The sequence below is a fragment of the Sceloporus occidentalis genome, unplaced genomic scaffold (genome assembly GCF_023333645.1).
Source record: "Sceloporus occidentalis isolate IW3139 unplaced genomic scaffold, rSceOcc1.0.p SCAF_29, whole genome shotgun sequence".
NCBI lineage: Eukaryota > Metazoa > Chordata > Lepidosauria > Squamata > Phrynosomatidae > Sceloporus > Sceloporus occidentalis.
The window spans coordinates 5001-27514 of NW_028317009.1; the positions used below are offsets into that span (position 1 = coordinate 5001).

Here is a 22514-nt window from a genome sequence, read left to right on the forward strand (position 1 = left end):
CATATACGTTATTTTAGAAATGTTTTTTTAAATGCAATTAAGCTTATTTTATTGATTTAGTTAAACAATCCATTTTTATATCTGTAGGAATGATAGATTGCTAGAGGAATTAGCTAGAAAACGTAAGGGAAGCAATGTCATGCCAAAAAGTAGATTGTTAGTTTATTTTATTAGACAAAATATTTACTGTTTACTTTTCACCTATAACATATGCTGTCACTTTACCAACTAATCTTACCTAGAATAAATTAGTACATAATTTAATTAGAGATAAGAACTATTTTATCAAGAGTCCTGATGCTTTTGACTGCTTGGATTCCAAAGCTACAATATTGTGAGCTTATGGTATATTTGATATTTTGCCTGCAATTAAACGTTTGTTCCGTGTATTAACAAGTCGCTCTCGGCTCTTTACAGTGATAATATACAATTAAAGTGGCCAGTAAATAGTCTGGAGACATCCGAGGTCTCAATCTTTATCTGTGATGGACCACTAAACACAATCTGTATACATGTTTTTATTCAGAAAAATATTGCATTACCATTATCTGACATAATGTTTCCATAATATGAATACATGTAATATAGTTCAAAGTAGAATACCATCTGTTCTTTGCTACATTAAATATTGACACCATTCAGAGCCCTAGCTATCAATCTGAAGAAAGATGAGCGACTTACCTACCAGGTGTTCCTCCGTCTGTAATAAGAGTCAGCGAACACTGGGGACCACAATATCGTTAGGCTTATATAGATGAGGTGTTTTTGTTTCCTTGCAGTGACCCTAATAGAAAAAGCAACAAGTAGGAGGATTCAACCAGTAATACAAAAACATCTGGTGTATAAAGGAGTCATTTAGATACCCTACTCAGAACTCATAATGCTCATTAAATGTGAGTTATGTTAAAAGCACTAGTACTAATTCGTTCAATTTTTACCTCTTACTCACTTTGTGAAGTACTGCCATTGAATTGTGTGATTGTGGTAGCATATATGTGTGTATATATATATGTATATTTAATTATATATGTGAGGACTTTCTGCATGGTAAATGCAGAATGTTCAAGATAAGTGGGTATCTTGAGTGAGCTGCCATAGTAGCCCAATAACAGACTCAATACCTAGTCTTTACTGAGTCTGCATTTCATACGTTGATGTGGCCTAGCCCCAACACTAGTAATTTTTGCCGTGCCAATGTATTATGGACAGTTCACGAGTATTTTTTTTTCAGTCAATTTACATTTTTAGGGAGGCTTATTGATGTAAATGACTACAATGTCTTCCTTAAAAATACAAATCTGATAGCTCTAACTTGAAATTGATTAAAAGCACATTTCTTGCATTTTTCCAATTGTCTACAACTATTGTATAGTAATACATATTTATTTTACTGTAATAGTCATTTGACATTGAAATAGTAATTTAACTAACTTGAAATTGAAATTATTTGAATTTCAGGTTACAATTAAAATACTATTTGAATTTCATTAATGCAACTTGCAACATAATCAGAGCAAGCCTTCCAGTTTTGGGGTGGAATCTACCTAGATTATTTGAGGGCTCTTTCCAAAGTAAAGCTGGTCAATGAAAAGTTTTTACCGCCATAGAAAACAATTGAACTTTCCAATCGGTAGAATCCAACAAGGCTTCTCTGGTCGTAAGTCATTTGTTTTCAAATATTGCACCTATTTCTATATATAAACCCCTTGTGTCCCTGGTGGTTATGGTACTATACTTTCTGTAGGCTTAAATCACCCACATCTTTCACTTGAAGCCCCTTAAATTCTGCAACTGCTCCAAAGGATTACATATTCTGACTGAATCTAATGCTGCTTGTGTGTAATCACTTGGAATTAATGATATAGATAAATGGAGGATTGGGTACATAATTCATTTGGTGAGGATAGTGTTCCTTACATTCCCTCTTATTTGCCTGAATTCTCTTTGCATTAAGCTGATATTATGTCCATTACCTGAGTACATTAGGCAGTTATCAATTTGTTTTTCATCAGCTCTTCGAACTGTGATTCAACCAAAAATAGCTCAGAAAAAGCACTCCACAATTTGTTGTTTTGACCTCCAGTTAATTGTAAGTTAAATTAAAAATGACTTGGTGAAAACGTGGTGAAATGAGTTATAAACTAATAGCCTATATCCGATATGATGGTCCATCTGCCTCCCATCTTGGGTTGCCACGTTTTGCAGAACCATTTTCTCTGCATTGTTTAAAAGGTTGTGGCTGGAGTGGGGCTAAAATGCTTAGTTTAGGGTTGGGAAAAATGAGGACAACGGATAAATGAGAAGAGATGGGTGAAGAGATCAAAAGGAGAAGCTATAGAAAAGTCACAATGTACATCGGAAAGAGGGGTAAAAAGTGAAGAGCAAGTGAAGTGCTAAAAATCTAACTTAATGAGTGATGACATTATAACCCCGGTATCTACGTCAACAAAACAGAAAATATGCCTATTATATCCTAAAGAAGCAAAACCTGCTCATAGTCTTGGTGCTCCAGACTGCGGCGGTCCACGGTGAAAGGCTGCCCACCTTATGGATTGTAGACTGACCTGGCCCCCAGACCCTAACTTCTTGGGGTCCAGGATTTCTTTTTATTCAGCTATTCAAAACCAAAAATGGGGTTCTGAGACTAGAAGTATAGAAGGCAAAAGAATTCTAAAATAACAATCAAATAGTACTTGGACAGTAATAGGATGGATTACTCTGAAAAATCAATTTTCCTCAAATTGAATTTAAAAAAACAAATAGTGGTACAGAGAAACTGCAAGTATCGGCAGTACATAAAACTTTGCGTTACAAGGCAAGGTGCGCGCTAGATATGTGCAAATAAAGCAGTTTATGAGGTTCTGATGAGATTACAAATGAAGATGTTTCTGTTCAAGTGCAATAGATTTGGTTAAGATGTCTTCAAGTATAGATTGCAATGAAATATGAACCTAAAATGTGAAGTACTTCCATGTGGAATAAGTTGCAGTTGATATATTGCACTAGAAATTCCAATTAGGTAGATTCCAGTATTTTTTATTTAGAATATTGCCCTGATGTTCTAAAATCTTTACTTCTAAAGCTCTAGTAGATCTGCTCACATACTGGGCACCACGAGGGCACTGAAATAAACTTAGATTGTGAAATACAATTAATAAAATGTTTGTTATATATCCAACTGCACCTTGTTCAACACGGAAGTACTTCACACTTATTTAGATTTAATTAACTGCAATTTTATAACTTTTATACCTCTTATACGTCTAGTATTACACAAGCACCCATTTTATTTTGAATTTGCAGCTAGATTAGTTATTTGTGGGTTGCAACAATGTTGTTGCAAAGTAACAGCATAGGTATATTCATAAGCGTTAATATTACCTTTTCCCTTATGTACATTTTTGTCGGCATTCTCTAGCTATCCAGGGAAAAACTCTAGCATCTAAGAGCAGTATCTTAGTCCCACTCTGTAAGAAATGTATCTCCTGCGTTTGTATTTATTTCATATCAGCTTGCAAAATGTTCACTAATTTAATAAGTGAAGCAGTCCTGTCATTCCTGGGATTTACACAGCCTTAAAATACACAAAGGGGTATATCCTCCTTCTGGCCAATAGTGGGCGCTATTGGGTCATATTTGGATAACTTTAGTGTACTTTACAGATTCCACCCATGTCAAGACTGCATTTGATCAAATAAGGGTTGTGGAAATCACTTCCGTTTATGCACAACGGACATAGAATCCTTTTTATATACACCACCAGACAAAGCTCTATTGGTTATTTCTGGTCATTGGTCTCAAACACTGCAACAAGTGATTTTATGTAGAGTTTTGTTTTTAAGGAAATATGTAATTTATTCACCTACAAATACTTCACGTATTAGGATGGTACCGTTTTATTGATAGTCTGCCTTTTGTGTAATACACCCTAACTCCTAGACTGTAAGCTCATTTGTTTCTGTAAGTCAAATTGTTGTTTACGACATGTTATGTCATACCTACCCTCTGTACAAGGCTACAGAATTTGATGGCGCTATATAAAACAATAGACGGGATTCTCTCAAGAGAACACCTTGCCTGGTAAGAGCTTTAAGATGATCCACAGGGGAAGAAGCTAGCACTTAACCTTCTAGAAATGGCCTATTCCCAAGTATATTAATCCTGGACTAGAGATGATGACAATATTTAGGCAACAGAAGATATCTATTCTAGTCTTCCTGGTATAAAATGTTCATCAGTCTTGCTGGTGACCTGTGATGGGCCATTGAATGCAGCTGTTCCAGTTTGCGGCAGATGTGGTATAGTTTGAAATGACTGCAAAATGGTGCAAGAGGTAGTTGGTAACGGATGTTTCCTTGGCTTCTGTTTGATATGTCCAGTACGAGGAGTAATGAATAACCTGTATCGGGTAATGTTTCCATGTCTTGTTTTTAACAATATAAAATGTTCTCAACTGATTTTATTTTTATTTTAGAACTATTTTCTGTTTCCGGAAAATATCATTAAAGTGGAGAGGGCTTTGAATACCTGGAAAATACAAAGAAAAATGTGGAATGACGTACATATACAGGTAATAGCTGTGACTTATTAAGTTCATCGGTTCACTGGAAGCTTACACCACTAATTTCTTAAATGACAGAGCAATGAATTGTATTTTGGGGCATTAGGGAGAAAAGAAACACTGTACAAAATCAATGTAATGTCTATGCCATTAATTACAGCTGACATGACTTCCTTATTATTGTGGATTTATTTGTTTGCCAAGTAAGCAGTCGTAAACAGATGACGTTGCCTTTGTAGGGATTAATGGAAAAAGGCTCATTGTGATTTTACCTGGAAGAACATAACAATTTCTGGTAATCTCAAATAGTCTTCAATAGCTGATCTAAACGTTGAGCTTTTTTTATCTTTAAGGTGGTTTAGAGAACCAACATAATTTACTATAATCTCAGGGCCCCTTTAAGAAGGTTTTTGGTTTTATGCCTACATCACAGAATGAGGCATTTTATGTATATGGCAAGAGTAGCAATAGCATTTTGTTGGGTTGTAAGTTGGGGGGGGTTGGTCAAAATGGAGAATGACAAAAGCAGAACCTAGAACTTGGGGTTCATTCATCCTAACTTTAAAATGTTTTCGGCTGAACAGTGACTTGTCACCTTTTATCACTATTTTTAACTCAAGATGTCAATTTTTTGCCTGTGATAAGTTGGAAGGTCCTATGCCTCCAAATTATGGAGTCCAATGTCCCCTGAATGCGAGTCTGTATTGGTTTATTGACTTCATCTAAGACTAAGTCCATTTGACCACTGTCCAATAAGTAGAGTAGTGTTATGTTGGCTGAGTTATCTATTTTTGTTTTAAAATTACTTTTTAGCTAGCTGTATATTGCAAAACTTTACACTAAATACTCGTCTTCGTCCCATTTTATTGTAGAAGGTGTTAATGCTGTACACACTGCGCAGCAGTTTTGGCGCCAGGACTATAAATGTCCGTACGAGCAACTGTTAGTCACCTGCAGGGGCCTCCTCTGCCATCAACTAATGAAGTGCACCTGTACTTCACAGGTTGATGGCACACGAACCCCCTGCTGGCGACCAATAGAGTTGCTCATATGGACATTTGCCACTTGGAACGGGCCCTGGCCAAGTTGCGCCGTCAGGTGTTAAAGGGCTGTGCGAGTGAGCCTATTGGTCAACTGTAGGGGGCCTTCTCTGACATTGACCAATGGAGTTGCTTGCACGGCCCTTTAACTCCTGATGGCGAACCTATGGATTTCCACTCCCGTTAACCTCTGCGATGCTGTATAGATGAGGTAGGCTAGATGGGAAAGGGACCAGGGAGATCTGTAGATATAAAATTCTTCGTGTTGTCTTCGTATACGTTTTGCTGCCGCCATGTTAGTTTGTTCGGTATTTGCCTGAACAATGCACCCTTTGTGTTTATGTTCGCCTGACTACAAATGCACTAGTCTACAAAATACCCTTGTGCTGGTGGATGGGGCATACGTTCTGCCAGATGGCGATGTTTCCCAAGAGATTGTACTGACAATATATGGAGCTTTGCATATTTACCAAATTTAAGTAAACATTCAAAGTGGGTCATTTAGTCAGTGTAACAAGCGTACGTTTAGTTTCTTTTTGTTCATGTTTCAAGTTATGTAGTAATCCATACATTTTATGTATCTCAGTTTTATGATCACAATTTAAATCTGTCAACAGACATGGTGCATTACAGATTTAGTCTTGGTAACAAAATTAAAACAAATGGGTTTTTCAGAGAATAACATTTATATTTGTAAATGTGTTCCCACTGTGACCTTTCTCCTTTTGACTTCTACTCATGTTACAGCAAGGTGGGGGCCCTAAATCCTGAACACTATTTGACCACACAAGTGCTGTGGTCTTGTTCTTGACAGAATTAAAAATAAATGTTTGTATTGGTGTGAATATCTACCACATTCAATAGATAAAACTGCTTTGGTCACGTACATAGAACAGGATATTCATTTAACTGTACTTTGTCCTCATGATTACGGTTTACTGGAAAGACAGTATGTGATTCTAATTTTTATCAGATCGGTGTCATTTACATGGTGTGCAAATGGAGGAGAGAAGGGGGTTGCCTTGAATAGACAGGCTCCCGTCTCTGATATAGGTCATAAACATAATAGTGCAAATGATAAATTGACATCTGACAGCAAAAACAGTATTACAGGGTTAACGCGGTAATGGTACGCAGCAGCTTTGGCACCAGGATTTTAAAGGTCCCTACAAGTATCTCGTTTGGTCCCCGGCAGGAGCCTCCTCTGCCACCAACCAATGAAGGGCAGCTACTCCATTGGTTGATGTCAGATGAGCACCCTGCTGGCAACCAATAGAATCACTTGTACAAGCTTTGAAAATCCTGATTCTGAAACTCGCCCTGGGAACGGAATAAGAGTTAAGGGTCGATAAGACTCTATTGGTCACTCGTACGGACCCTTAACTCCTAAAGCTGCCCTTTATTGATTGATGCCAGAAGAGGCCCCTGCAGGCTATCAATAGTCGCTCACACGTACTTTCAATTGTGCAATCCAATGAGTTTCCACCTGTTAAAACTTGCAATGCTGCATAGACAGGGTAGGCTAGAGGGAAGGGACCAGGGAGATTGGTTAAGAGTTAACGTAGACAAAGATTCTTAGTGTTTTGCTTCTTGGTATACGTTTTGCCGCCACCATGTTAGTTTCTTCGGTAGTCAGGCTGAACAAAAACGCACTCGTGTTTTTGTTCGCCTGAATACAAATGCACAAGTGTGTAGGTGTGTAGCTTGGAATAGCTGTGCTAGTCCAGTAGTGTACATCATAAGATGATGGTGTTGTGTATTGCAGGAAGGTCATTTAGCAAGGACTAAAAACAGGTCTTTAATGCTGTAAATGCCTTTATTTCAGTTCTCATATTTTAGATTCTATTTTTTTCCCCAAAGAGGCAGCAATTTAGTTTGATGCAATAGTCTGGTCAATAAAGCTCCTGAGTTCTGTGACCCGGGCGTAGACTCCAGGGGACGATGGAGAACAGGTAGAACTTCCCCAGGACACAATGCCAACCAAGGTCCAAGCTCCATTTTTCTGACACACAAGAGGTCCACCAGAGTCTCCCTAAAAGTAAACCATATTAAGTGTTCAGAAATACTGTATGACATAAACCATAGCATACCAGTTGTAGTGCACTTGAGTTAAGCAGCTCAATTGGTAGTCCATTACTTCTCATAGTCATATCTGGTGGACTGCTGGTTTCACCTGGAGTGTCTGGGTTACTCTTTAATTACCAGGCAAGGAAGTTGCATTTGTTCACCACTTGCTGCCCCTTTAAAAACTAATTGGGGCTAGCCTTGGGAACTCTGTCTGTCTATCCCTATAAAATTCCCAGGTATGCTAACAGTGATCTTCATATCATGTCACTTCATTTTGTAAGTAGTCGCTAGTTATGTTGATAGGCATTAAAATGGCTCCACAAGTTGAGGATTATACTAGACTAAAGAAGTCTAGCCATTGTTTGTCTAGAGCTGAGCAGTCCAGCATAGATTTCAAACTAAAGCCGGGAAGTCCACCAGAAGTTACTAAAGAGCTTCCCTCCATCATTGAACTTGCGTTTCCAGAGAATGAGTTGGCTTCTGTGTGCTCCCAGCAAGTTTTGCCTTGTCTGTGTGTGCCCCGCTACTGCAATCCCATTACCTCTACTCATGAAGTGATTGATAATAGTGGTTATTGTGGTGTCTTTACTTACCATGCAGGAGGAGGCACCATCAGCTCCAGCACATATCATAACATCAGCGATTTTGTTGCCCCAGTACTTCTTGCACTCGGTGTTGGATAACAGAGGGAGCATAACCTGCTGCAGCCTGGGTGGGGTTTGGCTTGCTGAGTAAATAACATTTCGCTAGTTTTAGTGAGAATGTTTTTGAGTGGATAAATGGAATACAGCGTGTGCTGTACAATAACCAATAACATACAATAACCAAGGTTGTTTTGACATACAATGTCATTAAGTGTAAGTAAATCTTAAAGCCAGAGTAGTCTCTGGACAGAGGCTGTGAGGAGACCGCACACCGCCCAACATAAAGTGATAACAAATTTTCGTAAAAGGGCTGGAGTGTTAGGAATTTTATATATCATTTACCATAGACTCCTATCAGTAATATATTCAATATTTGTCTTTCAATTCCAGAAGAAAAGCCCAGACTACAACTAACTTAGCCTTTCTTGTGTTTCCTCTGAAAATGCCTGTTGAAAAGGGTTCTACAACAGTGAGAACTTACCGTTGGAGTTTGTTAATCCCCATCCCGTGGTGACACATCTTTGTCCGCTGTTGTAGATGTCGTTATTGTCAGCCACACACGCAGGTGAAATGTGGTCATTGAGAACGGCAGGAGAGGTCAATTTCAGCAGAGTTATATCATTTTTTATGGTCAGCGAACTGTACTGAGGGTGTCTGAAGACCTATTGAAGACAAGCGGCATAATTTGTGGTCCGGTTTAGCGCAATGCATGCCAAACGTAGTGACTAATTTACATTTCTGGATATTCTACACCATTTAAAGATATAATTTCTGAAATGGTTCTAGAGACTTCTAATTAAACATCTCTAGAAACCATATTATATCCACCAACTCTTACACACATCAGCCAGTAGCCCCACTGTACTAAAGCAATCCTTCCAAAACAGCTTTGATAAATTTCTTTTTGTTTCTACTCAACATGCAGTTTTGAAAAAACTAATCTGATCAACAAATACATACACATGACGGCAGCATAAATCACCACATTTAAACAGATAATTATTTCTAGACTTTAAATGACTAAATGGCAAAAGGTTTTGTATACTTTTTTTTACGCACCTTGGAAATTGTTTTAGCCTGGATGTTTTCAGCTGATGAGCGCTGGTCAAATTCACCCAGAATAACACGATCGGTAGTTCTGCAAAAATAGAACTTGGCTTATTTATAGGCATATTTAGGTATTTTTCATATGCATTGTTCAAAATACTGTCCTCCTTTGTGGTCTGCAGATGCTGGCCATTGATGGGTTCTTTAAAGCAGCTAATCGGGGGGAAATAGCTGGGGAGCCGGAAAAGATTCTGCAGAATCTCTCCATGCATTTGCCAAAGACCCCATGTAAATTTAATGGGGCCGCACTGCTATTAAATGCATGAAAGTGCATATGATGGCTGGAATGCCCCTTTAAAATTGGTGGTCACTGCTCCATATATTTCTGCAGTTGTCTGGTGTTACATGAAGCCCAGACGGCAAACCTTTTTTGAGATAACACATCATGATCAGTAGTGTAAGGTGAAATCTGTGAAGGATCTAAGTTTGATGCCTAGTGGAAAGTGGTTCCTTATGTGTAATATCAGGGGATGAGTAAATTCAAGGGGCCATTTGTTTGGGAGATTCTTTAAAAAAATGTAAGGGCTCACTGATGGACCAAGAGCACTTTATTCCTCGGTCATGGTTCAGACGTTTACTGACACTTACTTAACACCACAGTGAGCTGCTGTAACAACCCATAGTTCGTTGATAAGAGATCCACCACAGAAATGGAATCCAGTGCGATCCTAAAAGAGAAATGATGCATGGTGTTAAACAAACCGGCCCTGCCCTCTCCATAACTATTCCCAAAGTTTTTTTTTATTTATTTTTTTGTTTTTTTTGCTTGACATTCACTCTCTCCACACCCTTCATCCTCTTTAGGGAAAACCTAAAGCTTGATTTGATTCCACCCACATAAATGGTACGATTTCATGCGTGTTGGAACCCGCACGGTAATTACTCAGGTTTATTTACCTGCAGTGAAACCTGCCACGGCCAGGATCCTGGGATAGCTTCTTCACCATTCACAATTCTCGCGTAACCGGTGAGGACTGGCTGGATAGCTGGTACACCACATCCTAGAACAGAAGAATTCACAACATTCCCCATGAAAACTGTGCTGTACAGGATTCACCTAGGCATCACTTGGATATAGGTTGATATAAGAGTAGTAGTATAAAGTCTTATATAATACACAAACATTTAACGGTCAAGAGATCCTTTAAAAAACAAATTATGAATACATACCATATGTGGCACCTACAAGTGCGACGAAGGACACAAGCCAAAGGATTGCCATTCTGCTTGCGGTGAGTATTGGGAGATCTTGGGAGGGCTATGTGTTCTTTTATATACCACGCGCTCCAATTGAGAACTGACTAGTGGCTGTACAAAGGGGGCAGAACTGGGCCAGGGAATGGACCATTTGGTTATCAAAAAACCTTGGGTAGAGACAAGATTCTGGCTGAAAAACTTCATTCTGAAGTAAAGCCAAGAGAAACCTTGTACAGAAAGATGGCAACTTATGAATACTTAGTAGCAAGAGCAAATTAAGGTCATGCGGCCCCATGAGAGTGCAACAGATGTAAAACTGCAATCCTTTCCAGGGTGCTATGACCAAAGGCCAGCAATAGCACATAGCTACTAATATACATTTTATAAGAAGCATACTACGAAATGTTAAATGTTTTAAGGCCACAGGATCCATTCCATAATGGGTCTTGTTTAAAACATACATTGGTGGCAGCGCTCAAAGTCCAAAAGTCCTTGTGTGCTGGTATGTTTCTTGGTTATGGTGCATCTGGCATATTTTACGTGAGTCGTCTGTGCCCGATGGTCGGGATGTTCCGGGTTACTGACCTTGGCTAGTTCTCTGACCCTGCGCTGCCTTTGACCTGTTAGCCTGTTTTTTCAACTATGATTTGGGGTTCTCCGATTGAAGTAGCTAGGCCCAGGAGGTCACCTTTCCTGGAGGCTCAACCAGTTGACTTTGGCCAAGGGTCCAGACTTTAGCCAAGCTGTCTTAACATGTAGACAGTGGGCCTGGAGCCTTTTGTAGACTGTCCCCTCTCGTGACTAAGTGTATACGTAGACATTGGCTTACCATTTGTACTGCTTTACTATTAAATGGCGCACTTAAGTAGTTTATGTAATTTTTGTTTCTAACATGAGATGTACTATGTACTTTGACACAATCTGTAACACCTAATAAACGTTCAATATTAAATAGAAACATTGAATCTGGAAGCAGATAAGAACCATGGCCCATTTCCTGTCGTAAAATATTTGCCTGTGCAATCTTTTACCTTTGAAAGGTTGTAATGACGACAGTCAAAGGGTGCGCCTGTATAGCTTGATATTTCTGACTAATGAGCTCAGTAACTTTACACCAGCTATTGTCACACAAGGCAAGAGGAGCTGTCACTATATATCCATATACAATCGGTGTATATTGTAGACTGGGAGCGAGAGCAATAGTTTCTTTTCTTTACAGAGTTTCCGGGAGCCGTGGAGGTTACTGCGCTTTGCATAGAGGAGACTCTGCCCACCATACTAACCTGTTTAAAACCCAAGCCCACTGGACAGCAAACTATGTAAGTGCCTTACTGCTTTCTGTATTCTGAGCTCAGTAACACCAAGTCCAAGTGCACAAACTATGTAAATGTAACACGTAGCGCTCATTACTTCGGTCCAAACTTATAACTTAGCCTGGTAAAAAGTGCCTACAAATCTTCCTCTAGAGCTACCTCATATTTGATCCACCTTTGGGGTATTGTTTCATAGTGACTGCCAACATGTTTAATACTTAATTCCCATTATTAGCTCTTCTAAAGCATGCCCAGTCTTGAAGTAGACATTAAGGTTTTAAAATCAGGTTTTCTTTGGATTATTTCTTACCATGAAATATAAGCTACTAACTTTTTTCAAGTTATATAAGGACAACTAAAATGGTAAGTGGCTAATAGAATGTAAATATCTCAAAATGTATTGAATATGGAAAGACAGGAGTAATATAATAGGCATATACTGGAAATAAGGCAAGGCCAAGCAACAAATAGTCTTGACTTTTGGGTCATAGTTAAACTAAGTAGTTTATTGCCATAATTTTTTCTGTATTTGTCTGACTTTGCTTCCTTGTTAATATACCATGATTGCTGTAAGGGTTAATACCCTTTGACCCATTGTGTCCCAGTAAGGTTACATGTCAAGCTTGCAGCAACTTGTATACTGTAGGGGGTGAGAGTATAAGATCTGTATCATGTCTCAGTCAAACCAGACACAGGGATAGCCTCTGGCCCTTAATGCTACATGTGTATAAAGCCATAATGTTTACTCTCACCTAGCTATAAAATCCAAAGCACTGAGTTAGCTGAACAGATAGATACTGACCAGTCATAACATACTCCTCTTTTCAGTTCAATACATGGTACAAGGATCACTCTGCATAGATTAGGGTGAACCTGTTTCCTTTAAGAATCTTTTCATTATCTTTTTATTAGCTTTTAATAAACAGGATCCGTATGTGGAATGTGGCATCTATCGGTTTGCAAAAACTCATGCTAATGTGTATTCTGACAATGAAATGTTTGCTTTCTAACTGAAGTGCAATGGCAGTGCTTGATACACTAAAACTGTAACAATACAATGATCAGTTGGTGAACCGGAGCATTTCATGTTTGTTAGTAATCGTCAGACACTCAGACCTCGGAATGGCTGGTGTGAATGCTGAAAGCATCCTTGTTACTGGATCGAACAGGGGCATTGGCCTTGAGATGGTTAAGACCTTTTTGAAGACTAACCCTCAACATGTTTTTGCCGCATGTCGTAATCCAGAAACGGCTCAGGTACAGAGTTTACCATTTTAATCTTGAAGTTTGATATGGACTATTTTCAAGGGGGTGGGGGGGGGCAGACATTAAGCATTTTATACAAGTTGCTGCTTGTTGTACTCTACCTGGGATTTAATTAATAAACTACTGTAGCTAAAATGAGTTTTAACCAAAGGGGTCAAGAGGGGCAGCTTTCCAATGGTAAGAAGATGGGGACAAGACAAAGGATTGCATAAATTGATGATTTTTACAATAAAACTAGTTGGGCAGGATGATTCTTACCTGCCACCAGATTCTATTTCCAGTAAATCCAATAAAACTATTTTTTCAATCGGACAAAGATCTCAAGGTAGCACATCCATTATAAGCCACAAGACTGAAATATGTAGGTGGGGATTCTAGAACAAAGAAAATCATTATCTTAATTCTCCGTTGGCTTTATGTTGACTGGGAGTGTCAAGGTTGGGCTAACCTTGAACATTAAATGTTCATATTTATGTATCTCGTTGGTGTAATTATTAAACTCTAATCTTCATCTCAACACTACTACATATACAAAAGCCAGGTATTTCATGTTAAACTGACAATGAGAACTCAGAGAAACCATAGTATCTAATACATAAAATATATCCACTGATTACATGTTTTTCCAGCCCAATGAAACCCTAAAACATTAGTCTTAATAAAAATACCTTAAGGATAAGATATTGCTGCCAAAGTCTATTGACTAAAGACGGGTATAATAAAAGCTACTCACACCTCCCTATAACTACCTAATAAGAAAATGGAGAATGTTTTACTTGTCAAACAAGCTAAACTTCCCAAGCATGTGTCTTAGTAACCCAACCAGTAATAAATGTGGGGCTGAACTGTAAAGTGTTGCTTTACGTAGACTTTATACCGTATGCACATGTTAAATTCCTCCACTATTTTAGCCCCTACCACATCTACTGGGAGGTTGTGCCATTTACCTAACAACCTCTCCGTAAAGTAAAACTTCCTTACTTTACGTCTAAGCCTCTGGCTCTAGTTTTTAGATTCCTCTGATGTAAACTTGCCCCAGTGTTTTGTTAAATCCCTTCATCCACAAATGTTAAGTCTCGTCTCCCTCTTTATTAAGGTTTTCAGTGGGTCTTATTTAACATTATTTAAGATTTCACACAGTGACTTTCAAGTGATGTATAGCAATCATAGATGTTCTGTAATGTCTGTCACATTTGGCTCGGAGGCTAATAATTAAGCCTAATTTTTGCTTCTTTCCAGGAATTAATATCGTTGGCCTCAACACACCAAAACCTTCACATAATCCAGTTAGGTGAGTTTCAGAACTCTGCATACCGCAAAGCGCCGTACAGTCTGATCTTAAAAAACCAATTAAGAACCATAGGACTTTATGTAACCAATTAAGGCATTTAAAGGCACTCAATGTGTTCTATTTACATCCTTATTTATAAACACTATTTCTATATAATGTAGTGTCCTTTAGAGCTATAGAACACTAGACTCAAACTGAATATACAGCATGTACAGGAGAACCTGTCAGCGGGGTAAGAAGTATTGTCTTCTCTTGGTATGTTTTCACAGATGTAGCCGACCTTCAAAGCGTTAAAGCTGCTTATCAGGCAGTTCAGGAAAAATTGCAAGGACGAGGACTGAACATTCTCATAAATAATGCTGGTGTTGCCACCTATAAGACTGTGGAAACATCTGACGAGGCGGATATGATTTATACATACAAGACCAACACAATTGCACCAATGGTTATAACACAGGTACAATCAAATGCTGGTTAATCTCCACAACTAAGATATATACTAAATATTTTCCATTATAATTCAATATCGGTGTAAATTTCCACTTTTTTTACTGCACACCTCGCATAACTACAAAAATATCCCCTCCAAACATCACCCAACTAACTTAAAACTAACCCCCTCCAAAATCTGATCATTAGGCTTGTCAGTGTGGGAATTATCTGTCATGCTTGGCAGAACTCAAAGTAAGGATGAAAAAAGTGGGAAGATGCAAATATGGGGTGGGAAAAGAAATGGGGTTAAACAATTTATCCTAAGGGAAAAACATTCTCAAGTTTTTAGCACTTAAAGTAACCCAACCCACAAATCCCAATCTATTATGAAAGGTAGATTTAGCACAGTGATCATTCTGTTTAGCAAGGCTTGTCAGTCAGTGCATGTGAACACATCAGTAATCATGTGACCAGACAGTGTTACTGGTTTCCATTTACCCCTGTTACGTGGAAGCACACCGATGAGGGTAAGGTCATCACAATAGACTTGGTGTGACCCACAAGGCGTGGATTATCATTCTGGATGTGTCTAGATTAAGGTCATTCTAAACTAAAGTTTAATTTCACGCCAACAGTATTTAGACAAGGTTCTAAAGAGTTTTTAATTCAGATTACATCTGACTGCAATCACAAAGTACAGCCAATAATTAAGTTCATGTTATTTCTTAAGCAATTGCTTATCTACAGAGCATCTTGTAGAAACTCTATTTTTTTCCTAGGAGTTCATGCCATTGCTGAAGAAAGCAGCAAGTGAAAACCCTGCTCAGGAAATGAGTAGTAGTAAGGCATGTGTTGTAAACATAAGCAGTGTGATGGGATCCATAGCAGAAGTCTGCGGAGAATTTTCTATGTACCTGTTAATTTCCTACCGTGCCAGCAAGGTAACGACATGAGAGAAACTCCAATGTAGAGTCTTCGCATGATCAACACGGTGCCTTTATATATGGGAGGTTGCGTTGCACTGGCTTGGTTGCTGCCCAACACATCTTGCTACAGATTAAGGGCATCAGTGTTTCATTCTTGGGTTTATTACTAGGTTGTTTTTCCAGAGTTGGGTCTTCAAAGCACCCTGGAGGAAATTTTGCAATACGGAGAGGGGTATTCATTGGAAAACCATAATAGATATACCACCAAAGTGACTTGACAGTCAGCCTTATATTTAAAACACACTGGTATTCACAAAGGAAGAGGGACAAAATATTAGATGGCAGACTACCCTATGCAATTCATACTGGTGAAGACTTAATCAAGGGCCTTGAATGAACGCTTGGTTATCTTTACAGGCTGCACTGAATATGCTGACTCGCTGCCAAGCCGAGGCTTACAGGGCAAATGGTATCCTATTTGTTGCTCTACACCCTGGCTGGGTGCAGACTGGCATGGGTGGTCAAGGGGTAGGTACATTTTTTACATCTATGCTAATGTTGACATAAATTGATTATAAAATGGATGAATAGTGTTAAATTCCAATATTTGCCTGTTTACTTATTTTGCCTTCTAATGTCCATCAATTTGGGTGTGTACCACCTTACCTACCTTGTCAACATTTTTGTCCAAAAACTGTTCCGTTCCTTGCTACTTGTGGATGTCTATTTTTAAACGTCAGTTGCAACCCTGTCATTAACATTGGGGTGAACCAAAGAAGTCTGTCTCCAGTAGGCATAGCTTTGTGTTTCAATACAATACTGATGTTCCTATGTCTTGCAGGCTCAGATCTCGGCAGAAGAGAGTGTTGGAGGAATGATGGAAGTTTTCAGTAAACTCTCTGAAAAGGACAGCGGTACCTTTGTCGACTGGAGAGGAAACACAGTTCCTTGGTGAACATTAAGCAATTGTCTTGCCCAGCAATCTACCATACATGAGTCGAGTCAGTTATGTCAAATGCCATAAGTTAAATTGGAAGTAATGTATGGGCTATTCTCTTACATACCTCAATACTGTCTCTAATGCAGCTACCTCTGTTTCTAGGTCTCAATCTCTCAGCTCGCCTAACAATGAATCTGTATTGGATAAATCATGTACATCTTTCTATGCTAAGATAATACTCCATTTTTAATAAATAACATAAAATCCTTTCAGTATCCCAACATTCTTTCCTGTGTTGCCATGTGAATATATTCAAGGGTATTCAAAGACCAGGTCACTAACTATCAGCAAATAAAAATGTGACATGGTGGTTGGAAGCCTTGTCAAAACCTACAGTTATTTTCCAGCCTTTTTCGGTGAAGAGAAAACATGACTGCTCAGAATTAGGTAAAGCATCACTTTGTACAACTGGTCCTCGCGTAGAATCTAACCAAAAATTGTAACTTTGAATATCACTAGCCCAATCTTCCTTACACCATACATCTTCAGCCCTACAGTTAGCTAGAATTGACCTGTATGTTCAGATTCCCTGAAATCACCAATTTATTATACACCATTTAATTGAACAGAATCTGTACAGGCACATGACACCAAGCTACATGGCATTGTAGGCAATTGTATGGTAGCTTATATATATTTGTCCATTAAAACAATCACTTCAGTTTTTATTGAATGTAAAAGTTAAGGCTTTTAGTTTGTTTTTTTGTTTTTTAATGGTTGCAGCTTACAAAAGTACTGGGACACCAATTTTTGAATGCAGGTGTTTCAATTGGACCCATTGCTACAGGTGTAAAAACTCAAGCACCTAGCAATGCAGTCTGCATTTATAAATCTGTGGAAAACTGGGTTTTGAAGATCTCGTTTAAATTCAAACATGGTCTTGTAAGAGGATGCCACCTTTGCAATAAATCGGTTCATAAAATTCCATCCCTGCTTGATATTCTGCTGTCAACTGTAAGGGGTATTGGAATCTGGTGAATCTGTAGCTGAAGAGTTCCAAACTTCCACTGGCGTATCGGCATAAACTGTGCGGTGGGTTTCCATGCCTGAGCAACCACATGCAAACCTCACATCACCAAGTACAATGCCAAGGGTCATAATGAGTGGTGTAATGCATGCTGTTGCTGGACTTGAGCAGTCTAAATGTGTTTTGTGAAGTGATGAATAACACTTCTGTTTGGCGGATGCTAAAAGAATTCCCTGCCTGACTGCATTGTGCAAACTAAAGCTTGGTGGAGGAGGAATAATGCTATGGGGTTGTTTTCCAAGGGTTGAGCTGCTTGCTTGCAGTGATGGAAAATCTTAATGCTTCAACATAGCAAGACATTTTGGACAGTGATATGCTTCCAACTTTGTGGGATCAGTTTGGGGCAGACCCACAAAGCAAGATCCATAAAGACATGGCTGGATGAGTTTGGGGTGGAAGAACTCGACTGGCCACACAGAGGCCTGACCTCAACCCCATCCAACACTTTTGGGATGAACTGGAACAGATTGTGAGCCAGGCCTTCTCATCCACCACCAGTGCCTGACCTCACAAACGCTCTACAGGTTGAATGTCCAAAAATCTCCCAGAAGAGTGGGAGCTGTTACAGCTGCAAAGTGGGACCAACTATGTCCTATATATGTATTTAGAATGCGATGTCATAAGTCCATGTTGGTGTAGCAATACTTATGTCCACATAGTATACTTAAAAAGTTCACATGAATACTCCTTCGCAATATTAGAAACCTGCAACAGGGGGTTGATAACTGGCCATGTCCCTAAATCTATATTGACCTGACTTTCAGCCAACTTAGACTTGATAAAGCACGTGTTAAATAAGGTCACACAGAAACAGCCAAAAAAAACCTGCATTCTGGGGGATTGTATTCCTTGGCCAATGAGTTAAGTGTTTTATGCATAAATTATAGTATTTTGCTTATTTTTATTTAGGAAGCCCATTAGTGGGTAACAACATCAAAAAATACATGTTCAGCCAATTCTTCCTATAAAACAATCACTACAGTTTTTTTATTACATCTAAAATTAGTTACTGAGACCTTCAGGTCCCCCTTTTTTGAGGGATTGGTGCAGCTTAGAAGAGTTCAGCTAGGACATATTTAAAAAAGGTCATAGAAGGGTGGGGACTGGCCATGTTCCTGAATCTATATTGAGGATTTTTCCTGACTTTCAGCCAACTTTAAGCAAGTGTTAAATAAGGTCACACTGAGACATTAGCCAAAAAAAACTTTGCATTCTGGGAGTTGTTGTTCTTCAGTCAATAGAATCCCAATGGACGTTTGAGAGTTGTGCCTCAAGCTTTGTCTTCAACCTAAACATTAAATATGTAAGTGGACTAAAATACTTTGGGAGCGTCTGCGGTTAAACGGGGTGGTATTTTGAATGGATATGGCTACAGCTGCCAGATAAGTAGAAGAATAAAAGCGATCAACATGTGTTCTTATTCATCAATCTTATATCGTTTTCTTTAATATGTTTTAACTAATTGTGGATTCGAACTGGTCGTATAACTTGTTTCTATTATTTCCTTACAGAACAAACTTAATCTGTAAAACAGGCACCTGGATCATTTGTCAGGGTCCCAGCGATCTAAATCACATCTGTTGTGTGTTCCGATGGTATATTTGGACAAAATAACCGTTCCCCGTATTCAACGTGACTTTCCAGGAGTCACTCCAGAACCCAGTAATAAAACGGGAAAGTGTTAAAACGTTGCAGTCAATGACAGGTTGAAAAGAAAGAATTTAAACTTGTTCATCAATAACGTTGGCATGGGTTTGGAAAAAAAGTATGTGATGCTGTCCTCCAAGCACAGAAGCACAAGAAGGCCATCGCAATACTGCGGGTAAAGTATTATTAATTACTGAAATATGCTTAAAATAGAACCTTAAAAACTCATTTTATCAGAGGGCATCATCTGATCCGTTCAAGGTTGGCTGTGGCCATTTCGACAGGAGCTGCCAAAAATGTTAATTATTCTAATAATGTTTTTTGTTTTTTTTTAATGTTGAGGGACACCGATGAGCTGCCTTGGGAGAATAAGGCAGCCGGTTCATCTCAGTTTATTTGGGGTAAAATGATGTTTTAGATCTGTATTTCTTATTATGATGCATTCTGCTCTTTGTCTGGGACTAAACTCCATGAAGCCCATAAACTGCAAACAAACATATTTGCTTTTTGAAATTATTGCATCAGGTACACAGATTCCATTACGTATCCATCATGGGATACTTTTACTTTGGCAGCAATGATTGCTGACGGACATAGTCTGAGTATTAAGCAACAGTGAACAAAAACATTTGGACGCTCTAACCATTTACCAGCATATGGTCAGTGAGAAAATGGCCAGTCTGAGGATTAACAGCGTTCTGGTTACCGGATCTAACAGAGGAATCGGTCTGGAGCTGGTTAAAAGATTTCTGGAAAAGGTTAACCCTCAGCATGTGTTCGCAACATGTCGCAATCCAGAAGGAGCTCAGGTATGGAATATGTTGAGGTCCTACACTTTGACTGCCTTATAATTATTAGTTGTCTTTTATCGTATGATCATAACTGAGGATTTAACTAAGAGTCTCAGAGGTTTTATTGAAATGGAGAATGAGGAAAATCCAAGGGTCCATTATCGAAATGAAGAGGTCTGAGATTTTGGGTCATCGCTCAGTATTCTGTAAGCAGCTGTTTCCATTTTTTTTCACTGACGTCCCGTGTGATATTTGAGGAGCGCATATTATTCTCTCATTAGGTGCATGCAACACCAGTGATCCTCACCATGTCATTAAAAGGCATGTTAATCTGGATCAATACTGTGGAAAATCAGCCCCGGGTGAAAGATATTTTTTTTACGTTATGAGGACTTGTTTTGGAACTGGGAACCATCAGGTTCAGACAATCAGGGTCTCAGTTTATATACGTATTAAAGGCTATGGTCTATTGTTGTTAATGGTTAATACACTCAGGAACAGTGACCTAAGAGCCCTATTCTTGATCATTGTGCACTACCTGCCGGCTTCATGCTGGTCAAATGGACTCTTTTGTAACTTATGATAACTTTGCGCACCAGCCTATGTAGCTATTCTCCTTGAAATACCATATTGTAAGCAAAGGTTTAAAAGACAAATTACAAGTGAACAACGTATGTAGGTAGACCGCATTAATGTAGCGGACTGAGCAAAGTCACACACGGATCTTAAGTCACGTATATTTTTTTTTTCCAGGAACTAAAATCCCTGGCTGCAAATCACCCAAATCTTGAAGTTATCCAGCTCGGTGAGTTAATGGATAATCTCGGTTAACACGCGAAGAGAACATGCCTATGGCTGGCTGAACATCATGAGAGTTGCATTTCTAAAACATCTGCTCGGCTACTTTTTTGGCCACCCCCTGTTCTAAACGAATGTCCTCTGCCAGATTTCACAAGAGTTCAAAGTTTAGTTCTGGCCGTTATTCATGGAATCATTTGTGTTCATTAACAACATAAAGCTGTGTGGGTAAGAGAAAAAAAGAATTGCAGTGCTGTATATATATTATATATATATATATATATATATATATGAACATGGTTGTTCCTATGGAGATTAGTCATTTGTAGAGCTGGATATATATATATATATATATATTTGCCCATCTCGCCTAAGTAGCACACTTTCTTCTATTATAATTATTATTATTTATTGTTTCATATAGCGCCATCAAATTCCATAGCGCTGTACAATGGGTAGACAGAACATAACAAGTAGCATGTAATATAACAAGTTGACAACAGGTGAGGAGGGCCCTGCTCAAATGAGCTTACAGTCTAGAAACTTTAGCAGGACAAACCTTGCTCCATATATAAGTTTCTATTGTGATATACATCACATCAACACACGCAACATTTTGGCATGGTCAAGTGATTTTTGGCGCATGATCCAGATTTCATTGATCTATTTATTTTCTTGCTTGTTTTGTCCCATTGCACATCTTCTATAGTTTATATTTAAGCTATACACTAACCTTTTCTGTATGATTTGTTTCGCCTTGAAACAAGCAGTCACCGTAACTTCATTTTCTATAATACAAAATCTGTTATGTATTCCTAGAAGTTACAGACCGGAGCTGTATCAAAGCTGCGTATCATGTCATTGAGAAGAAATTAAACGGACGGGGTTTAAATATGCTTATAAACAATGCCGCCATTGCCATGGAAAACACTGTGGAAACAGCTGATGAGAATGAAATGATTAATTCGTTCAAAACCAACACAATCGCTCCCATGATTCTCACTCAGGTATCATTTTATCGATATCATGGATTGATGACGTTAAAATAGAACATACGGTGTTGGAGCGTCCTTGGTGCCAGCGCCTGATGTGAACCCTCTGCTTCTTCATAGATGGTAGAACTTGTATGCCCTGATTAGACAAGGATGTCTCAAACTGCTTTATGTGACGGAGATCACCGGCTCTGTCACAATAAAAAATGTAGGTTAGGTATGGCTAGTCTATAAAGTGGCATGTTTGCCCCTTTTTTCTCTGCTAATGACGCCTCTCCGTTTTCAACCGAACGACCTTCCTGCATCTCCTACTCATTACTTACATGCCCGTCTACCTAAATAATGAGATGAAAGGGACTTTGGGGCCATTGTTTGGTTGCTATGGCCCATATTTTCATGAATTAAACGGTAAATT

At 38.7% G+C, this 22514-nt stretch overlaps 1 protein-coding gene across 2 annotated transcripts; it reads right to left on the reverse strand.

Moving 5' to 3' along the window:
* Positions 1 to 7471: 7471 nt before the first annotated feature.
* LOC149299054 (chymotrypsinogen A-like) lies at positions 7472 to 10641 on the reverse strand. 2 transcript variants are annotated; one of them, XM_089486501.1, is made up of 7 exons: positions 10590 to 10641; positions 10317 to 10420; positions 10008 to 10087; positions 9372 to 9450; positions 8794 to 8974; positions 8262 to 8395; positions 7472 to 7633 (listed from the first exon to the last, which is right to left on the reverse strand). In XM_089486501.1, the coding sequence occupies exons 1-7, from the start codon at positions 10639 to 10641 to the stop codon at positions 7472 to 7474; spliced, it is 792 nt and encodes a 263-aa protein (XP_089342627.1). The 2 variants fall into 2 exon arrangements, with proteins under 2 accessions (XP_089342627.1, XP_089342628.1); XM_089486502.1 differs by having other exon boundaries at positions 8262 to 8391; positions 8790 to 8974.
* Between the last annotated feature and the right edge of the window lie 11873 nt (positions 10642 to 22514).

Coding starts and splice junctions, on each gene's coding strand:
- LOC149299054 (XM_089486501.1), bottom strand. CDS start 10,641: ATGGCAATCCTTTGGCTTGTGTCCTTCGTCGCACTTGTAGGTGCCACA. Junction 8,396..8,793: donor GGGATTAACAAACTCCAACG/GTAAGTTCTCAC, acceptor TTATTTACTCAG/CAAGCCAAACCCCACCCAGG. Junction 7,634..8,261: donor ATGGTGCCTCCTCCTGCATG/GTAAGTAAAGAC, acceptor GTTTACTTTTAG/GGAGACTCTGGTGGACCTCT.